The 25,000-nt window shown below is 43.0% G+C and overlaps 1 protein-coding gene across 2 annotated transcripts in view; it reads right to left on the bottom strand.

Moving 5' to 3' along the window:
- Positions 1-25,000, bottom strand: part of LOC136677258 (phosphorylase b kinase regulatory subunit beta-like) — a 75,557-nt gene that overhangs the window by 15,909 nt on the left and 34,648 nt on the right. For both annotated transcript variants that reach the window (XM_066654746.1, XM_066654747.1), the window contains 6 exons: positions 21,711-21,806; positions 20,995-21,192; positions 5,555-5,612; positions 4,827-4,904; positions 4,064-4,222; positions 3,276-3,370 (listed from right to left, as the gene is read on the bottom strand). In XM_066654746.1, the coding sequence (XP_066510843.1) occupies positions 3,276-3,370; positions 4,064-4,222; positions 4,827-4,904; positions 5,555-5,612; positions 20,995-21,192; positions 21,711-21,806 (684 nt within the window). The remainder of the gene's footprint in view (positions 1-3,275; positions 3,371-4,063; positions 4,223-4,826; positions 4,905-5,554; positions 5,613-20,994; positions 21,193-21,710; positions 21,807-25,000) is intronic.

Raw genomic sequence — 25,000 nt, 5'->3', positions numbered from 1 at the left:
GCTGAGGAGCTCAGCACAAACTCAATAAACGCGTTATTTGAATGATTCCTGGCTCTTATCTCATTGAAACGAGGGGAGAAAGCTGTGGGCCGCTCTTCCGAAGGTTCTTTAAACCGAATGCCACACCTGACACAATCCTCCAGGTCCCCGTGGGTTTAATAACACACCCGGAGCGCTCCGGCACAAGGCACGAGCCTTTCTAACCAGGAGAGGACATGTACAACGCTGTAAAACTGTCTTTTTGAGCCAGAAAGGTGAGGCAGGAGACAAGGTGTTTATTGTGAGGTTGCTGTGTGCCACCTCTGTCAGGAGAAAGGTCCTAAAGGCTGATGTTTTAATGATACAGATGTTTAATCCTCCACTGCCGCTCTCACCTGGAATCCATGTGTTGGAGGTATTTAACCCTAAAAGGTGCAGCCTTGGCCTAACGGTTGAGTACGGGGCTTGTACCCGGTGACGGCTGCCCGCCGCTCTGGGTGTGTGTTCACTGCCACAGATGGCGTAGTACGGTCTACGATCACAAATAATTACACAACAACAACACCACAAACGTCTGTAGTGTTTACTTTCAAAGAGCGCTCTGAGTGTCCCTGAGGTTCACTGAGTCACAGAGAGACAGGGAGAGACAGAGAGAGGGAGGGAATGAGAGAGAGAGAGAGAGAGAGAGAGAGAGAGAGAGAGAGAGAGAGAGAGAGAGAGAGAGAGAGAGAGAGAGAGAGAGAGAGAGAGAGAGAGAGAGAGAGAGACAGACAGACAGACAGACAGACAGACAGACAGACAGACAGACAGACAGACAGACAGGGAGAGAGAGAGAGAAAGAGAGAGAAACAGAGACAGAAAAACAGAGAGAGAAAAGGACAGACAGGGAGATATATATATATAAAGAGAGAGAGAGAGAGAGAGAGAGAGAGAGAGAGAGAGAGAGAGACAGGGAGAGACAGAGAGAGAGACAGAGAGAGAGAGAGAGAGAGACCATGTAATACCATGAAACACGAAGAGTTCTACAGTAACCTGAAGTGGATAAAAAAAAGAAAAGATTAATGTCTGTCCAATCATCCTTTTTATCAGTTTTACACAAACCCAATCCAGCCGAGGACCCGAACTAATGTTCGTCCCTATCAGTGTCTCCCACCAAGGTTGTAAGAAACCTAGGTGTCATGGTTGATGACCAGCTGACCTTCTCCTTATTCAACATAAGGAAGATTAGGCCGTACCTAAATCAACATACAACACAGCTCCTCGTTCAGACGTTAGTAATCTCCCGTCTAGACTATTGCAACGCCCTCCTGACAGGTCTTCTGGTCTGTGCTGTGAGACCGCTACAGATGATCCAGAATGCGGCAGCACGCCTGGTCTTCAACAAACCCAAAAGAGCACATGTCACGCCCCTATTAGTTGAGCTGCATTGGCTACCCTTAGCTGCTCGCATCAAATTCAAATCACTAAGGATGGCCTTCAGAGTATTCACTGGTTCTGCTCCCATCTTCCTCAATAGACTCTTAAAACCATACGTTAGCGCCCGCCCTCTCCGTTCCTCAAAGGAGCGCCTACTAACACGACCAACCCCCCGTACAGGTCAGTCGAGGCTGTTCTCCTCTCTGGTACCACGCTGGTGGAACGAGCTTCCAAGCACCATCAGAGCAACAGAAACCCTCTCTGCATTCAAGAAATCATTGAAAACCCAGCTCTTCCGAGAGTATCTTTTGCACTGAATGTATTTCTTTAATGCACTTATTACTTCCTGGCGTACTGCACTCAATGTAAGGTATGTTGTATAAATTGTGCTGTAGTTCGAATGTTAGATCCTCTTTTGTAAGTCGCTTTGGATAAAAGCGTCTGCCAAATGCATAAATGTAAATGTAAATGTAATGCCTCACTAATGCCATCAAATCCTCACAATCATTTTCCAACATGAAGTGCAAAGCGTTTTTTCAGAAGTGTAGAAGCTGCTGCTGCAGCAAAAAAAGAACAAACTTTGAATTAATGCCTTTCTTTTGAGGAGAAACGTAGGGTGAGCCGTGTCCGCAAACTTTCGGTCAGTTTATGTAAATATGAATATATTATGACAACTGTATATCTCCTTATAAATCTAAGACATACCATGGCTCGAGAAGAGTTATGCTACACCGTGTGTGTGTGTGTGTGCGTGTGTGTGTGTGTGTGTGTGTAGAACTCAGTCTTCAAGTGTGAACAGCCCTGTGAAGCTGATGAAAGGAACTGTGTTCATGGATATGTGTGTGTGTGTGTGTGTGTGTGTGTGTGTGTGTGTGTGTGTGTGTGTGTGTGTGGTGTGTCCCGCTGTGTTCTGGACATCATCATCAAACAGGAAACACACAGAGGGAGATTAGAGGCTGAGCACTCGACTCCTAGCCACTGGAGTGGTCACTGCGGCTCACTTCAGGACATTTACAGTAGAGAGCTCAGGGTGAAGATCCTCTCAGTGCAATCTGCAGACTCTCGAGGAACTAGAGCCGTGTCGATATCTCGATTAACCTCAGAACCTGAATTCATTATTAGTTTAGTTAAACTACTGCATCAATATTTATTTATTCATTACTCTTTTATATACACACTCCTCACAGACAGTCACCTGGAGGAAACCCACGCAGACACGGGGAGAACACACCACACTCCTCACAGACAGTCACCCGGAGGAAACCCACGCAGATACAGAGAGAACACACCACACTCCTCACAGACAGTCACCCGGAGGAAACCCACGCAGACACAGGGAGAACACACCACACTCCTCACACAGACAGTCACCCGGAGGAAACCCACACAGACACAGAGAGAACACACCACACTCCTCACAGACAGTCACCCGGAGGAAACCCACACAGACACAGAGAGAACACACCACACTCCTCACAGACAGTCACCCGGAGGAAACCCACGCAGACACAGGGAGAACACACCACACTCCTCACAAACAGTCACCCGGAGAAGGACTCGAACACACAACCTCCAGGGCCCTGGAGCTATGACAGAGACACTACCTACTGCACCACCGTTCCACCATATTCCGATGTTTGATATTCTTAAAAATGTCTTTATTGCGAAACGTTCACTGCTCTTTAAAAGTGTGTGACAGCATTATTTTGATCTTATATCATTAATAAATCAGTGGAATAACACGGTCGTAAAATGATAATAATAATTTATCACAATCATTTCTGGGATAGTGAGCCAACTACAAAAAACTGTCTGCTGTGAATAATGTTATAGCTCCGTGAGGACGGAGCGGACCGCGGTGTAAATAAATCAGAGCTGACCTGGTTGGAGTATCTCATGCTGACGTTCCTCTGATCCTGTCGAGGGACGTAGCGGTGGATGGGGTCGATGTCTTTTGGGCTGATCAGGCCGTCCACTGCAGAGCAGAGAGGACAAAACCCTCTAATTAAACACACTGTTATCATGCACATCCCTCCAGGACGAATTCACACGAACCGCGCATGTCTCTAACTTCACAACAGCTTGGTTTTAACACAGAGTTATTCATTTATTTATATTTTACTTTGGTGCAGTTGAGGACTATTTCACAAGTCACTGAAGCAAAACAAAACTGAAGGTAAAGGTCGAACCCATTCAAACATTACCTTTCTTTAAAAGAACATATTCAACACTTTTCCAAAAATTTACACCCCCTCGTCTGAGTCTGTCCAATCACAGCCCTGGACCCGTGTTTATGTGAGAGGGCAAAGACGAGGTTAAACTCAGCAAAACAGACACAACGAGCGCGGAGAAATAAGAGCACTGAGTAAAAACGGAGAAGAAAGAGAACCGAACGTCCGTTACTGTCCTTTTGTTTGTGAAATATGTAAATGGCCTCTGCCATTACCAGCTGTAACACACCTTATAACTCCGCCCTTTAGTGGGCGGGGCTAAACCACGTTTCTTGTGATTACTGCCAAAGCAAGGAGCTCTACATCAGGGCTGTGGACTAAATACTGTATGTGATGTAGGCCTTTAACAGCATGAGGCCCACATTAAAACATGCACAGGAGGAGCCGGCTGGGCTGGTGAGCTCTGTATGAGACATTTCAGGGCTCAGGACACTGACCCAGGAGCTTGGCGATGTTGTACAGAGCCTGACCGCAGAGGAACAGCAGTCCGTCTCGGCCGGAGTTACTCGGGAACCGCTTCTGACTGCCGTGCTTCTTCTGTTCCGCCTCCACGAAGTCCGCCGGCACGTAGTAGTACTTCGGGATCACGGCATGGCCTGCGTTTTAGTGATTAAACACACACACACACACACACACACACACACACACACACAGCAACTTATTTGAAGAAGTAGTAGAAGAAACACTTTTATTGATCCCCTTGGGGAAATTGCTTCTCTGCATTTGACCCCTCCGTGGCAGTGCACACACAAACACACACACACACACACCCGGAGCAGGGGGCTGGGACCACCTCGGCACCCGGGGGCAGTTTGGGGGTTAGGTGCCTTGCTCAGGGGCACTTCAGCCGTGAATGTATTCTCCCTTCTCTAACCTCAAGGCCACAGCTGCCCCCCGTGAGTTTAACTGAAGGTGAAAATAAAAATAAAACACACAGATGCCGTAAGTAACGGGACAGTGCTCATCATCGGTTCTGGTTTAGATCCGCAGGAGACTGGCTCGGTGTTTATTGGACTGGACGCTGATGACGGGGGACAGATCAGATTCTGGTGACTGCTGTGATGTGTGTGTCGTGTTCGTAAGTTAAACTCTCTCTGAGTCACAGATCCACAGCGCTGTCCATCAGACTGTGAGAGCTATAAACTTATTCACTTAGAAAACACAATGTGTGATCGGAGCAGCACAACACATAAAAATCACCGTCAACAGACTGGAAGATGACGTCCTGCAGCAGTCCCTCGTACTCCTTCACCTGCGCCGCATTTCCCCTGAATACACCTAGAGAGAGAGAGAGAGAGTGAGAGAGTGAGATATAATAAGGAGAGAGAGATGAGAGTGAGAGATGAGAGAGAGAGAGAGAGAGAGAGAGAGTGAGATATAATAAGGAGAGAGAGATGAGAGTGAGAGATGAGAGAGAGAGAGAGAGAGAGAGTGAGAGAGTGAGATATAATAAGGAGAGAGAGATGAGAGTGAGAGATGAGAGAGAGAGAGAGAGAGAGAGAGAGAGAGAGAGATATAATAAGGAGAGAGAGATGAGAGTGAGAGATGAGAGAGAGAGAGAGAGAGAGAGAGACAGAGAGAGAGAGATATGAGTGTGAGTGAGGAAGAGAGACAGAATAAGGAGAGAATAGAATAGAGAATGAAAGAGAAGTGAGAATAGAGAGAGAGTGAAAGAGAGAGATGAGAGTGAGAGATGAGAGAGAGAGTGAAAAAGAGATGAGAGAGCAAGACAGGAAAGAGAGTTAAAGAGAAAGTGGGACAGGGAGGGGAGATAGAAATTGGAGAAGAAGGGAAGCAGGGAGAAAGAGAAGAAAAATGGGAGACAGAAGAGACATAAAAAATAGGAGCGGGAGAAAGAGAGGAGAAAATATATTACAGAATTGTAGAGACAGACATTTCTAAAAGATTAAACACAAACAGCGCCTCACCGTCGATGATCATGTAGATGAAAAATATAGGAAACTCGCACTCGATTCCATCAAACAACTGCAGAGAGAGAGAGAGAGAGAGAGAGAGAATGTCATAGGTCATTCAGAGTCAACACACACACACACACACACACACACACACACATCAATAAATCATGCAGAGAGTGTTTCTGCTTCTTTAACAGGGAACAGGGGCTGGGTTCTGCTCTCTCTGCTGCTACAGTGGAGTTAATACACCATCACACACTGAAGTGTCACCGAGCACAACCCAAACACACTACTGACCACACCAGGTTTTAATGTTATGACTGGCTTGTGTTCTTCAGTAAGTGAATGTCATCTGTGTTTCCTGGAGGTGTTGTAACATTCATTAGTTTCAGTGTCTGCTACAACAGCTTCAATACACACACACACACACAGTCCAACATATACACACACACACAGTCCAACACACACACACAGTCCAACACACACACACACACACACACAGTCCAACATATACACACACAAACACACAGTCCAACATATACACACACACACAGTCCAACATACACACACACAAACACACAGTCCAACACACACACACACACACACAGTCCAACATATACACACACACACACAGTCCAACATATACACACACACACACACACACACACACATTCCAACATATATACACACACACACAGTCCAACATATACACACACACACATAGTCCAACATATACACACACACACACACACACACATTCCAACATATATACACACACACACAGTCCAACATATACACACACACACACACACACACACATTCCAACATATATACACACACACACAGTCCAACATATACACACACACACACACACACACACACACACATTCCAACATATATACACACACACACAGTCCAACATATACACACACACACAGTCCAACATATACACACACACACACACACATTCCAACATATATACACACACACACAGTCCAACATATACACACACACAGTCCAACATATACACACACACACAGTCCAACATACACACACACACACACAGTCCAACATATACACACACACACACACAGTCCAACATATACACACACACACACAGTCCAACATATACACACACACACAGTCCAACATATACACACACACACACACACACATTCCAACATATATACACACACACACAGTCCAACATATACACACACACACATAGTCCAACATATACACAAACACACACACACACATTCCAACATATATACACACACACACAGTCCAACATACACACACACACACAGTCCAACATATACACACACACACACAGTCCAACATATACACACACACACACAGTCCAACATATACACACACACACACAGTCCAACATATACACACACACACACAGTCCAACATATACACACACACACACAGTCCAACATATATACACACACACACAGTCCAACATACACACACACACACACACACAGTCCAACATATACACACACACACACAGTCCAACATATACACACACACACACAGTCCAACATATACACACACACACAGTCCAACATATACACACACACACACACACACACACACACACACATTCCAACATATATACACACACACACAGTCCAACATATACACACACACACATAGTCCAACATATACACACACACACACACACACATTCCAACATATATACACACACACACAGTCAAACATACACACACACACACACAGTCCAACATATACACACACACACAGTCCAACATATACACACACACACACAGTCCAACATATACACACACACACAGTCCAACATATACACACACACACACAGTCCAACATATATACACACACACACAGTCCAACATATACACACACACACAGTCCAACATGTATACACACACACACAGTCCAACATATACACACACACAGTCCAACATACACACACACACACACAGTCCAACATATACACACACAGTCCAACATATACACACACACACACAGTCCAACATATACACACACACACACAGTCCAACATATACACACACACACACACAGTCCAACATATACACACACACATTCCAACATATATATACACACACATTCCAACATATATACACACACACACAGTCCAACATATACACACACACACACAGTCCAACATATACACACACACACACACACAGTCCAACATACACACACACACACAGTCCAACATATACACACACACACAGTCCAACATATACACACACACACACAGTCCAACATATACACACACACACACAGTCCAACATATACACACACACACACAGTCCAACATATACACACACACACACAGTCCAACATATACACACACACACACAGTCCAACATATACACACACACACAGTCCAACATATATACACACACACACAGTCCAACATATACACACACACACACAGTCCAACATATATACACACACACACAGTCCAACATATACACACACACACACACAGTCCAACATATACACACACACACACAGTCCAACATATACACACACACACACAGTCCAACATATATACACACACACACAGTCCAACATATATACACACACACACAGTCCAACATATATACACACACACACAGTCCAACATATACACACACACACACAGTCCAACATATACACACACACACACACATTCCAACATATACACACACACACACAGTCCAAAATACACACACACACACACATTCCAACATATACACACACACACACAGTCCAACATATACACACACACACACAGTCCAACATATACACACACACACACACATATATACACACACACACAGTCCAACATATACACACACACACACACATTCCAACATATATACACACACACACAGTCCAACATATACACACACACATACACACACATTCCAACATATACACACACACACACACACATTCCAACATATATACACACACACACACATTCCAACATATATACACACACACACAGTACAACATATACATACACACACACACACACATTCCAACATATATATACACACACACACAGTCCAACATATACACACACACACACAGTCCAACATATACACACACACACACACACACACACATTCCAACATAAATACACACACACACAGTCCAACATATACACACACACATACACACACATTCCAACATATATACACACACACACACACATTCCAACATATATACACACACACACATTCCAACATATATACACACACACACAGTACAACATATACATACACACACACACACACATTCCAACATATATATACACACACACACACACACACACACACACATTCCAACATATACACACACACACAGTCCAACATATACACACACACACACAGTCCAACATATACACACACACACACAGTCCAACATATACACACACACACACACAGTCCAACATATACACACACACACACACAGTCCAACATATACACACACACACACACAGTCCAACATATACACACACACACACACAGTCCAACATATACACACACACACACACAGTCCAACATATACACACACACACACACAGTCCAACATATACACACACACACACACAGTCCAACATATATACACACACACACAGTCCAACATATATACACACACACACAGTCCAATATATACACACACACACAGTCCAACATATACACACACACACACAGTCCAACATATACACACACACACACACACATTCCAACATATACACACACACACACACAGTCCAACATATACACACACACACACACAGTCCAACATATACACACACACACACACACACACACACACTCCAACATATACACACACACACACACACACATTCCAACATATACACACACACACACACACACACATTCCAACATATATACACACACACATTCCAACATATATACACACACACATTCCAACATACACACACACACACACACACACTCCAACATATACACACACACACATTCCAACATACACACACACACACACACACACACACATTCCAACATATACACACACACACACACACATTCCAACATATACACACACACACACACACACATTCCAACATATATACACACACACATTCCAACATACACACACAGTCCAACATATACACACACACACACACAGTCCAACATATACACACACACACACACATTCCAACATATATACACACACACAAAGTCCAAAATACACACACTCCAACATATATACACACACACACACAGTCCAACATATACACACACACACACACATTCCAACATATATACACACACACACACACACATTCCAACATATATACACACACACACACACACAGTCCAACATATACACACACACAGTCCAACATATACACACACACACACAGTCCAACATATACACACACACACACAGTCCAACATATACACACACACACAGAGTCCAACATATACACACACACACAGTCCAACATATATACACACACACACAGTCCAACATATACACACACACACACACACACACACACACACACATTCCAACATATATACACACACACACACAGTCCAACATATACACACACACACACACACACACATTCCAACATATACACACACACACACACAGTCCAACATATACACACACATTCCAACATATACACACACACACAGTCCAACATACACACACACACACAGTCCAACATATACACACACACACACACACACACACACACACATTCCAACATATACACACACACACACAGTCCAACATATACACACACACACACACACACACACAGTCCAACATATACACACACACACACACACACATTCCAACATATATACACACACACACAGTCCAACATATACACACACACACACACATTCCAACATATATACACACACACACAGTCCAACATATACACACACACACACACACACAGTCCAACATATACACACACACACACACACATTCCAACATATATACACACACACACACACACACATTCCAACATATACACACACACACACACACACACACACATTCCAACATACACACACACACACACATTCCAACATATACACACACACACACACACACACACATTCCAACATATACACACACACACACACACACATTCCAACATATACACACACACACACACACAGTCCAACATATATACACACACACACAGTCCAACATATACACACACACAGTCCAACATACACACACACACACACAGTCCAACATATACACACACAGTCCAACATATACACACACACACACAGTCCAACATATACACACACACACACAGTCCAACATATACACACACACACACACAGTCCAACATATACACACACACATTCCAACATATATATACACACACATTCCAACATATATACACACACACACAGTCCAACATATACACACACACACACAGTCCAACATATACACACACACACACACACAGTCCAACATACACACACACACACAGTCCAACATATACACACACACACAGTCCAACATATACACACACACACACAGTCCAACATATACACACACACACACAGTCCAACATATACACACACACACACAGTCCAACATATACACACACACACACAGTCCAACATATACACACACACACACAGTCCAACATATACACACACACACACAGTCCAACATATACACACACACACAGTCCAACATATATACACACACACACAGTCCAACATATACACACACACACACAGTCCAACATATATACACACACACACAGTCCAACATATACACACACACACACACAGTCCAACATATACACACACACACACAGTCCAACATATACACACACACACACAGTCCAACATATATACACACACACACAGTCCAACATATATACACACACACACAGTCCAACATATACACACACACACAGTCCAACATATACACACACACACACAGTCCAACATATACACACACACACACACATTCCAACATATACACACACACACACAGTCCAAAATACACACACACACACACATTCCAACATATACACACACACACACAGTCCAACATATACACACACACACACAGTCCAACATATACACACACACACACACATATATACACACACACACAGTCCAACATATACACACACACACACACATTCCAACATATATACACACACACACAGTCCAACATATACACACACACATACACACACATTCCAACATATACACACACACACACACACATTCCAACATATATACACACACACACACATTCCAACATATATACACACACACACACAGTACAACATATACATACACACACACACACACATTCCAACATATATATACACACACACACAGTCCAACATATACACACACACACACAGTCCAACATATACACACACACACACACACACACACATTCCAACATAAATACACACACACACAGTCCAACATATACACACACACATACACACACATTCCAACATATATACACACACACACACACATTCCAACATATATACACACACACACATTCCAACATATATACACACACACACAGTACAACATATACATACACACACACACACACATTCCAACATATATATACACACACACACACACACACACACACACATTCCAACATATACACACACACACAGTCCAACATATACACACACACACACAGTCCAACATATACACACACACACACAGTCCAACATATACACACACACACACACAGTCCAACATATACACACACACACACACAGTCCAACATATACACACACACACACACAGTCCAACATATATACACACACACACAGTCCAACATATATACACACACACACAGTCCAATATATACACACACACACAGTCCAACATATACACACACACACACAGTCCAACATATACACACACACACACACACATTCCAACATATACACACACACACACACAGTCCAACATATACACACACACACACACAGTCCAACATATACACACACACACACACACACACACACACTCCAACATATACACACACACACACACACACATTCCAACATATACACACACACACACACACACACATTCCAACATATATACACACACACATTCCAACATATATACACACACACATTCCAACATACACACACACACACACACACACTCCAACATATACACACACACACATTCCAACATACACACACACACACACACACACACATTCCAACATATACACACACACACACACACATTCCAACATATACACACACACACACACACACATTCCAACATATATACACACACACATTCCAACATACACACACAGTCCAACATATACACACACACACACACAGTCCAACATATACACACACACACACACATTCCAACATATATACACACACACAAAGTCCAAAATACACACACTCCAACATATATACACACACACACACAGTCCAACATATACACACACACACACACATTCCAACATATATACACACACACACACACACATTCCAACATATATACACACACACACACACACAGTCCAACATATACACACACACAGTCCAACATATACACACACACACACAGTCCAACATATACACACACACACACAGTCCAACATATACACACACACACAGAGTCCAACATATACACACACACACAGTCCAACATATATACACACACACACAGTCCAACATATACACACACACACACACACACACACACACACACATTCCAACATATATACACACACACACACAGTCCAACATATACACACACACACACACACACACATTCCAACATATACACACACACACACACAGTCCAACATATACACACACATTCCAACATATACACACACACACAGTCCAACATACACACACACACACAGTCCAACATATACACACACACACACACACACACACACACACATTCCAACATATACACACACACACACAGTCCAACATATACACACACACACACACACACACAGTCCAACATATACACACACACACACACACACATTCCAACATATATACACACACACACAGTCCAACATATACACACACACACACACATTCCAACATATATACACACACACACAGTCCAACATATACACACACACACACACACACAGTCCAACATATACACACACACACACACACATTCCAACATATATACACACACACACACACACACATTCCAACATATACACACACACACACACACACACATTCCAACATACACACACACACACACATTCCAACATATACACACACACACACACACATTGCAACATATACACACACACACACACACACATTCCAACATATACACACACACACACACACACAGTCCAACATATACACTGACAGACATTCACAATATTACAGACACACATAAATACACACAGATACATGCATGCACACAAACACACCCACGTACCCACAAATATACACACACACACCCACAATGTCACAGATTTTGACATACAAACACACACAGACACACACACACACACACACACACACACACACACACACACACACTCTCACTCTAGGGCTGTGTGGGATCTTATTCAGTACCTCATCAGTGTTGTAGATGATCTGGAGCCCAGAACACACACACACACATATACACACTGTCGCACACACACAGACACTGTCACAAACCCACATCCCAGACACACACAGACCCACTGTCACACACTCACACACCCACATCCCAGACACACACCCACAGACCCACTGTCACATACCCACACAGTCACACACCCACATCCCACACTCACACAGATGAGAACAGAGACAGCAGTGGAGCAGAAACTCCATTAAACCTCACTGCAGCCTCCCGTCTCCAGACGTTCAAATTAAAATCAAACTCCTCAGCGCTGTGGAGACGCGGTGTGAAACGTGGATGGACTCATTTTAAATGATCCGCGGCGTTTAAAGAGTCCACACCCCACAGCGGCTGTGTGTTTGGTTTCTTCTACAGAAGCAAGTCATAATTCATTTTAAATTAACATTCTTTTCTTCTGCTCTTTATCCTTTAGGTCTTTCACTACTGTGAGTTTAAGACGGACGCGCACCAAAGAGCTCTGCGCTGAATATTTACCCTCAACACAGAGCTCTGCGCTGAAACCTCCTTAAAACCAATCCCCAAATGATTTTGTAGAATATTTGTAAATATTTTGTGTTAAACAGCAAATAAACAGATATAGAATTAAAACCTGCAGAAAAAAAACACATTAACCTGTGTCCAGGAGAGAGAACTACATTTAAGTCACATTTTTAAAATGGCTGCCTGCAGCTGTGAGATCATTTGTTGGTTTTAAGACGTCACTAATGCAGTTCACTCCAAATGCACTGTTTTTGTAGCTGAAGCACTATGCACTGATTGTATACGTACATTCGGATGATTTAAACAATGCTTTTATTGTGTAACAAGTCAGATTCTCCGTTTTCCGTAATAAGGGCCCTTTAAAACAGAGAAAAATCACGTCCCACAGACAGAAATGAAACATGAAAACATACTAAAGCTGTATTTGTGTGGGAGGCCTGAGTACGACTACAGGAGCAGTCCATCTTCAGCCAAATCCAGCCACATAGGCACTGATTCAATCCTGAGAGAGCGTGTGAATGTGTGTGTGTGTGAGTGAGAGAGAGAGTGTGTGTGTGAGAGAGAGAGAGAGAGAGAGAGAGAGAGAGAGAGAGAGAAAGAGGCCGCAATTAAAGCTGCCGTATTTAGCAGCACATTTCCACGCTGCAATTAAATCGAACGCTACAGTCCTCTCTGAGTTGGTGCTAAGCTGCTTTCAAGAAAACACTGCCGCTTTTCACAACATGATACACTTATAAACACAATAAAATCATCTACGGTTAAATTCATACCACAGTAACGCAGCTGCAGCTACTGAGGAGGAACCTGAAAGGAATACTCCAGCATTTTCCAAAAATAATCTCAATCTGAAACACACTCAAAGCAGAGGTCAATGTAACGGTGGGTGATATGATTTTACGGCGACGATCATAGGTTCGGAAATCTTCAGGATTTAAAAGAGCAACCAGTCACTTAACACCAAAAGTAGAGAGCGTTATTTACCAAAGTGATTAATCCATATTTTAACATTCACGAGGTATAACCCAGACAGAGGGGCGTGGCCACGTCTAAAATAGGACTGCCTAAAATATTATGGCCGATTTCCATAATAGTTTCCTACAAACTAACCTTAATTACTACTTGAGTAATTAACTATAAGTAGTAGCAGCAATAGTATTAAACCCCGTTCACACTCCAGAGATGTCCCGGAGTTTTCCAGGTCAAATCAGTTCTCAAAGCAGGAAATGATCCACATGTGGAATCAGTGAGTGCAGATTTGTAAAATTGTGGGGTTTATTTTTCTTAACATTGCTGTAAAGCTGCTTTGTGACAAGATCACTTGTAAATAGTGCTATTAAATAAAATACTTTTTGCAGGAGATGCTCATTTGCGGCTCCATTCACACATGCGTTTTAACTGGAGTTTCTACACTGCACTAGTGGTATAAGTCTGGGATATATGGTGGTTGCAATATTAGCAGCAGTAAACGTAGCAATAGAAGTAGCAGTAGAAATATAAGTATTAATAATAGCAGCAGCAGCAGTTTTAGTAGCAGTTGTAGTAGTATTTGTAGCAGTAACGAATACGAAGCAGCAGTTGCATTAGAAGTTGTGGTACTAGCAGAAGATGCAGGAGCAGTTGTAGCATTAACAGTAGTATCTATAGAGGTAACGTTTGTATTAACAGCATCTGTAGCTAAAGCAGTAGCAAAAGTAGTAATCATAGTAGTTAAATTAGTAGTAGCTAATTATAATATTAATAGTAGGAGAAGTGGCAGATTCTGTTATTAGTAAAATCTTTATTATACTAAATACGTTTCATGAATCTGGCGCCTGTTTTCTAAGAAGGAAAAGCCCCGCCCTCCTGCGTTTCTGATGCTGACGGGGAACACAATGTCGATCAACGTTCTCCAAATGTAATTAAGACTGTTCTATCAGTGCTGCCGATCTGAGGAGGATCTCAGCAGCGGGTGGAGATAAGAGATCATGGCGTAATGAAATAAAGGATGTTAATTGAACTGGTCTCGCATCGTTGGCGTATCTTTCCGAATCTGCGTCAGGTCTCAAACGCAGACGGAGAACTTAATCCACAGTTGCAGCTCAAAACTTAATTTAACTGAAAGGACCCTTCCCCAGGGCACTGAGTGTCCTCGAGTGACCAGGAAGACGCAGACACTCACAAACAATCAACACTGGCATCAGTGTGAACACACAACGCTTAAGCTACGCATCGGAGAGAGCTGACCGCTCAATATGGTGTTAACACAAAACACTCGTTGTTGGGACTGGGCAATTAATCGAAAACATGGAGGAGAACCTAAACACTGAGACCGACCGAGCGACTCGAGCAGCTCACACCGAAGAAATACACAGCGGCTGTGGTTTGGACTTGTTGTGATGACACTGAACAAAAGGTAGTCAAATGTAAACACGGAGAACAAACAGTGCTCAGAAAACGAGAAAGGAACAAGCTCCCAGCGACATTAGAAACACTACCCCAGCTTTAACACTGAGAGAATACAAAAACAAAATCATCGTTCTTTAATCGTAAAGGTGTTAAAATGTACAATTCATTGTGATTCGCCCACACACCACTCTCCACTACGTGTTAAACACAAACAAAACTGCTGTCTTTAAAAGGAGCAGTCCATTTTCTCCAGTGATTCTTCCTCATGCTCTGAAGCAGCGGTTATACGTTATGCCTAGAGCCCTGAATGGATCTGAACCAATTAGAGCTCAGCTCACCATAGACCCAATCATGAGCACCATGTTTCACATTTGTTTTCCTGAGAGTGTAGTGTTACATAGTGGAAATGATAATTAAAGGGATTCGAGTATTGAGCAAACAATTATCTAATGACATTTACGCATTAGTCGACTCATTTCAATTTATTTTGGTGAAACTAAGTAGAACTGTGACGTGGATAAATCTGCAAGAAAACACATTTATTCATACAAGTTATTTATTAGAAAAACTAGGAAATCAAACTCCTAACGACTGCTCCACTGACAGAAGCCCTGCGTTCAGAGAGAAACAGTGTTGTGTTTTGAATTAATAAAGATCTGCATCAGTTTGTTATTTTCCACGCAAACAACATGGCGCCCTCTAGTGTAGAAACTTCAACTTGCTCAACATGAGTGTGTGTGTGACCAAGTTGGAAGCCAGTTGCATTTGTTAAATTGATATTGTTCACCACTCACTGCATCACATCATACGATTAATGGATAACTGAGACAGATTTTTCAGAATGTAAGAATGTCTGAGACTTATTTATAGAAGACTCTTTGGAACAGGCGAACTCTCTCAGTACGAGCACCCTGCCCTCGGTGTACATGCGTCTGGTCTCCGAGAGTAATTCTGCTCTAACTGGGAGAGATAAAAGCTGTAGAAGAGCCATGATATGAAATAAAGTGTCCAGGTGGTGAGTAATCAGTGGAAAACCTCCCTCAGGCTCCTGCTGCACTTTACAGAGATCACCGAGCGAGAGATTTAATCATTCACCACAGAGCCTCACCACACTCTGTTCATATAAACCACAGATAAAAGTGTAATAACTGTCTCACAGCATCAGCTCGGGACGCTCTCAGAGGAAAAACACAGAGGGAAAATGGAAATGATTTGAATTACAGCAGGTGATCGGGCTACGTTTAAAACAAAGGTTAAAGTAAATATACTTAGGAGCAGTAAGAGATTACTGTGTGCGACAAAAACAAACAAACTACGCTGAGGTACCTTCACACGGCAGGTACGAGAGGTCAAAAGGTCATTTACGATATACACTTGACTTAGCAACAGACGTGGAAGACTTAGGGTTAGAAAAGAAGCAGAATAAAGTGGAAAAGAGGTAAAAAAAGGTTAAGAATGAAAAGAAGACGTGAAAAAGAAGTTTAAAAAATGAAAGAAGTGAAGAAATGAGGTGTGAACAAATGAAAAAGTGAAAGAATGAAAAGAAGTGGAAGATGATGATGAAGGGATATTTTATCAATTCATTTAGCAGTGAACACACACTCCCACACACTCCCACACACTCCCACACACAAATCTTGAGCTCCCATGGAGCATTTGCAGGTTCGGTGCTTAGCTCAAGGGCACTTCAGCTGTGGATGTTGAGGGAGGAGAAACACTGCTCCGTCTCTTCCCCCTCCTCCAATTTTCCTGTCCCCTTCACTAACCTTTGATCAGTGGCTTCTCAAAATCATGAAAACACCTTCTCCATGATGTCCATGCAACAGTGGGAGGGGCCTGCTATTGTTATATGACAAAGTGCAATACACTACAGGAAGTGTAGGGGGCGACATGGTTAATACTGTTTCCTTGCACCATATGAGACACAAGTAAAATTGAAAGAGGATGAAAGACAGTGAGCAGAGGATCTGAAGGAGGTGGAGCTGAACAAGGTCAATAATCATAGCTAATAAAACATTCATTCATTCATTATCTGTAACCCTTATCCAATTCAGGGTCGTGGTGGGTCCAGAGTCTACCTGGAATCATTGGGCGCAAGGCGGGAATACACCCTGGAGGGGGCGCCAGTCCTTCACAGGGCAACACACACACCTACGGACACTTTTGAGACACCAATCCACCTACCAACATGTGTTTTTGGACTGTGGGAGGAAACCGGAGCACCCGGAGGAAACCCACGCAGACACAGAGAGAACACTTAATAAAACATATATATAATACTTAAATGTTAATCCTGTGGTTCCAATTTTTTCTGCAGTGCCCCCCCCCCCCCTAACACACCTCCCCCACTCCAACACACACATACACACGTCTCTTGCTTCCAAACTCCACTCGAATTCATCGTAAACGTTGTAATCGATACAAAACTGCAACTTCTCACTGAACAAAAGAAATACAGTGACAAAGAACATTTACAGTGGAATTACTACAATAAAAAAAAAGGAAACGGGGGGGGGGGGGGGGGGGCTGTTGTCTCCTCCCTCAACATCCACAGCTGAGTGTGGGGCTGACCGGGTTGCCTTTGTTCAGCAGCGCTCCAGAACCCCTCACCGGAGTCTAGCACTCGTCCACCTTTCCCCCACCGCCTCCTATCGATATCACATTTAAACGTGGCTGGATTTCTGTTCTGTTCTAAATGCAGGAATACGTTCCCATGTCTCAGAAGCGGTCGGCTGCGCCCTGCAGACGCCGCAGACAGAGATCAGGTTGAAAACCACAAGGGCCTTCCTTTAACCACCTCCTCTTCCCCCGTTTCTCTTCTCCCCGTTTGAAGTGAGCTCATTAATTGCGCGAGGTCAGCTGCGGCAGCTAATCGACTGATTTGCTTGGTGTTAAGTAGCTTTCGCTCTCGTCTCAGATCCAGACGAAGTTAGGGCTGAAAGTTAATATCCTCTCAGCTCCAGCTCCATCAGGCGAGATTTATCCGAGATCAGCGCGTTCCCTCCGTTCTCCATCAACACGAGCAGAGGAAATAACACATTCATCTCCGCGGGATTAAAAAGTGCAAATGGAAACGTGTACCGTGTGTTAGCTTTATCTCTGAGCTTCATTCTGAAGGTCAGTCTCTGACTCTTAAACAGGAGGCGATGAGGAAGAAGCTGTGTGGCTCTGCTTCAATCAGAGAACACTTTTAACCCTTAAACCTCTCTTAAAACTAAATGGTTCTGAAAGTACTGTGCACCGTGGACTGTGCTATTGAGCGCGGGACACAGAGCCTCTTTTATAACCCCATGTTTGCAGGTGTTATGATGTAAAAGGCAATGCATTTTTTCTGGAAAGTTTATGACTGTATCACTGTAAGCACCTTTACATTTCATTCCTTTACGTAGAAAATATGGACTTATTTCTGACCTGCTTTCATTAAAAAAGTAAAGTACTGTAACCACAACATTAACTTTAATTCAATTAACTACAAAAGTGCATTTCCTAAAAAAGATCTGAAAAAATTGTGCAGTGTAAGAGGCTTCAAAATTTTGCAAGGTAGTTTCTACACAGTTGCTATGGAAGTGCAGGTAGTTGCTAAGGTATCCCAGGTGTTTGCTAGGTGCAGTCAATAAGTTGCTTAGGTGTTACAGGTGGTTCGTAAATGTGTTGCAAAATGGCCCTTGGTATTTGCTGTGGTATCCCAGGTGGTTGCTATTGTGCCACTAGTGGTCGCGAGATGCATCTTATTGTTACTTTCTTGGTGTTTACTGTGGTATTTCAGGTGGTTGCTATTGTGCCACTAGTGGTCACGAGATGCACCTTATTGTTACTTAAGTGTTTCTTGGTGTTTACTGTGGTATTTCAGGTGGTTGCTAATGGTTGGCTGCTAAGTGGTGTTAAGGTTCTGACCTTCATCTCTGCAGGTCTGTAGTATCTGCGGTTCTTGTCCTCGTTGGCCGTTCTGTAGCCGTCTCTGAGGAAGCGCTTGAAGCCGTATTTTCCCTTTAGCTTTCGGACGATTTTGTCCAGCGTCTGGCTGTAGAGGGCGTCGTCGTCCACCGCAAAGGCAGGGTAACTGATACACGGCAAGAGGGCAGCATCTGTGTTCTAACAAAAATAACAATAATAATAATGAACTCTACTTTCGTACTGAAGTATTTAACTAGATATAAATAACTAAATAACTAAATGTAGATATAAAAATTTAAGTTAAAACACAGATATGAGGGAATAACAGCAGCTAAAATCACACTGCACATAAACAATAATAAAGGGTTAAACAGCAGCTACAGTGTTTAGCTAGGTCCACTCTCTTTAGTCACTGTTCAGTTTTACTGGAGATTATTTATAGTTTAACACTGATGCTGTTAGCCTTGTGCTAATCGGTGTGGTCTCACATTACACTGTGCAATAATAGCCCTGTATTCCAGTGAAAAACTAAAGAATTTAGCTTCAGACAGTGAAAATACCTCAGGTGAACGGCTAGATCTGGGGTAAACTGACCCAGAAACCTGCACACATCGGGATTTACTGAGCATGAATTAGCTTTAAAGTAATTAGCCAAAGACTCACACCAAGAACTAAGATGTGTACGTTGTTAGTAAATTAGTTTTATTGTGACGTACATGTGATCGACTCTCTCTGGGCAGCAGGGAGCACAGCGTCTGTCTGTTGCGGTTGTGAGCGTCCAGATCCACGAAAATCACCGACCAGGAGCATCCCTACAGAGTGCGCACACACACACACACACACACACACACACACACACACACAATTATCATCGTTTCTGAGTCTCTCTGCTGTTGGGGAGACGTTCAGCAGAGTCTTCTGCTGCGGCTGATAGCAGGTTTTACAGCTCCAGCACAATGCCAGTTACACGACATTTTAGAAACCCGCCATTTGCCACAAAGTGACGCACAGCAGCATTTGGAATCGTACAAAAGCTTTGGGGACATTTTCAAACTCCTTTTCTCAGCATAGGACTGAGGTAGGTATTGTCCAGTCTGGTCCCGGGTGAGCACAAGACGCTCTAAAAGCAAATTAGAAACAGCTTCACAAAAGACCACTAACCATCCAGCTCTCACACAGCGTTTACTGAAATGGGACTGAATTCTAAAAGCTGAAGCAGCTGATGGGACTGGAGTAGCACAGATGAGTGTGTCGCTGCGGCAAAACGCATGTGCTTTAAAGCTTTTATTATAAAGTGCACTGATGAAATGGAACACCAGTCGTGATGTACAGAGCAGACGAACAAGACGATAAGATCTAGGCCTTCAGTCTGGGGCAGAAATGTTAAATGTCTGCTAGCACCCCCTGCAGGACTGTAATAGTCTTCTAAAGCTTTTTCAGATATTGTCGTTGTCCAATTAAAAACATGTATCTCCATTTTTGTGGATGTTAATTTTACTTCACACTGTGTGAAAATTACATTACTTAAGGTGGAACTGACTCTAAATTCAGGAGAGCGCTAACTGCATGAAAGTAAACACAGAGGGAAAGTGCTACAAAACTAAACAGCTCGAGTTACACATGGGTTTCTGTGGGAATTCAAACAGTGAATAAACACTTACAGACAATTTACACTTCAGACACCAACAAGATACAGTCGCTTCTTACTCACACACACACACCTCTCCACCTTAAAAGATACAGTCGCTTCTTACTCACACCCCGCTCCACCTTAAAAGATACAGTCACTTCTTACTCACACGCACCGCTCCACCCTAAAAGATACAGTCGCTTCTTACTCACACGCACCGCTCCACCTTAAAATATAGTCGCTTCTTACTCACACACACCGCTCCACCTTAAAAGATACAGAGCCACGGACAGAAAAAGAAAGGTCATTTCAAGACCTTAACCCCTTCATTCGTAATCGGTCGTAGAGTATTATTACTATATGATATAATCATATTTTTTTTTAACTTACACAAAAATAAATTAATCTTCCCTTAAATTTTTGATGGCACACATTTAGTCCCCACAAGTACATTAAACAAGAATACACACAGGAACGTAAACCGTGGAGACATTAAACACTGAACTCTATTAATAACTTAACTGATTAAAAACAGAATAAAAAAATAAGAGGGTCTCTGATTTTGAATAGTGCTGTATTGAGACGCCATGCAACATTTTTAGAGCCCTCACACACTCACACTGTATCTCATACACACACACACACACCTGAATGGAACTCCCGTCCTGAATCTGAAACGTGGTCCTGAAGACAGGTGTCATAACCAGCCTCTGCCCCATGAGACTCCAATTTGTTTTTCTTGATTGAATCAGTCTGGCTTCAACCCTCTCGCTTTGGACCCGGTCAGAACCGGCGTTTACTGATGAGCCACGGACGCTTTCAGCTGGAGACCATTGCATTTAATTAACTACGACACCGACCAAAACCTACCGACTCCTTGGTGGTGATTTTCCACTGAAGAATGTGTTCGAGGAAGATACTGAATTCACATCAAGTCCTCAGTAATTCACCAGAGAATCTCTATCGTTTACAGTGGATAATAAAGGACCGAGAGCTGTTACAGAACCATTAATAACTGATATTAAATGATACTGAACAGATGAAGGTCCATAGATACCAAATAATTCATAACAGATACTGAATAATGTTTAATAGCTGATCAATAACTGATATTAGATACTGTACAATCCACAGATGATAATTTACACCTGTGTTTATAGCTGTATTCATTGTACAGCTAACGGATAACTGATAATTAACTGAATAATTAATAGATTATAAGAATAAGTCGTAGCATGTGGTGAATAATGTATAGCACCTAATGAATCATTTATTATAGTTAATGAATAACTGATAGTAGAAACTGAATAATTCATAACTATTCCTTTAAATCACTACGTAGTTAATAGTAGTTACTGAACACTGGGGTTAAGGCTGAATATAACACTCCGTCTGCGGCTGAAGAAGGTAAATCGAGTCCGAAAAGAGGAGTGAAGACAGTGAAGCGTGTTCTAATAAAGCGAACAGCAGCAGGAAGCAAAAAGCATTTCAGAAACGGCAAGAGAAATGACACCTGACGCCTCCACACGGATTTCAACAGCGTTACGCAACGTTCCTGTGCCGGTTTTTCCGGGCTTCGGCGGAACTTTCCTCAGGGTTTTTGAGTTCATTTTGTTTTGGAGCCCTGAGTGGGAGCTCCCTGGCCATCGAGGGCACTCCAATCATTTCAGCAGCGCGTCCAATTATTCCCCCGTAGCCTCTTCATGTCCCCCTCACTCTCGCTCTCTCTCTCACACACACACACACACACACACACACACTCGCACGCAGGACATGCTTAACCCATCAGCAAAAATAACAAAGACCTAAAGCACCCCTCTCACTCTCAGTGCTTTGATGAAATGGTCCGATGTCTGTCCTGCCCACTGTCCACTGTCCACAGATTCATATCAGCCTCCATCCATGAGGAAGAGGGTGTGTGTGTGTGGAATCCCACACACTGCACACGTCCAGAGATTGTATTACACTGAGATAATGGAAGAGAGGCCATTTCTGATTTGTATGCGCCGAGGGAAATGAGTGAAAGGGACAGAAGCAGGAGACAATGCTGGGGTTCGTAGGAGGAGGCAATGTACCATCAATAAAGGCTTAAACGCTGTACTGTTCATTTCTGTGAGGAAACAAACTGATGACTACAGCCTTTGGCAGTAGTTTGTTTCAGGGAGCAGGCTGTGGAGCAGCGGAACACTATCCTCCGGAGCGATGGAGGGCCATTCCGTCCCTTTGGGATCAGCTGGAACGCAGAGCCAATCGTCCACTATCAGTTCCTGACCTCGTTAATGTTCACGTGGCTGCCATCAAGTCCTCACAGCAATGTTCTGACACACAGGGTATAGCCTCCCCAGAAGAGAAGACGCTGTTACTGCAGAAAAACGG

Source organism: Hoplias malabaricus, chromosome X2 (assembly GCF_029633855.1).
Source record: "Hoplias malabaricus isolate fHopMal1 chromosome X2, fHopMal1.hap1, whole genome shotgun sequence".
Taxonomy (NCBI): domain Eukaryota; kingdom Metazoa; phylum Chordata; class Actinopteri; order Characiformes; family Erythrinidae; genus Hoplias; species Hoplias malabaricus.
This window is presented reverse-complemented; position numbering and strand designations above follow the sequence as displayed.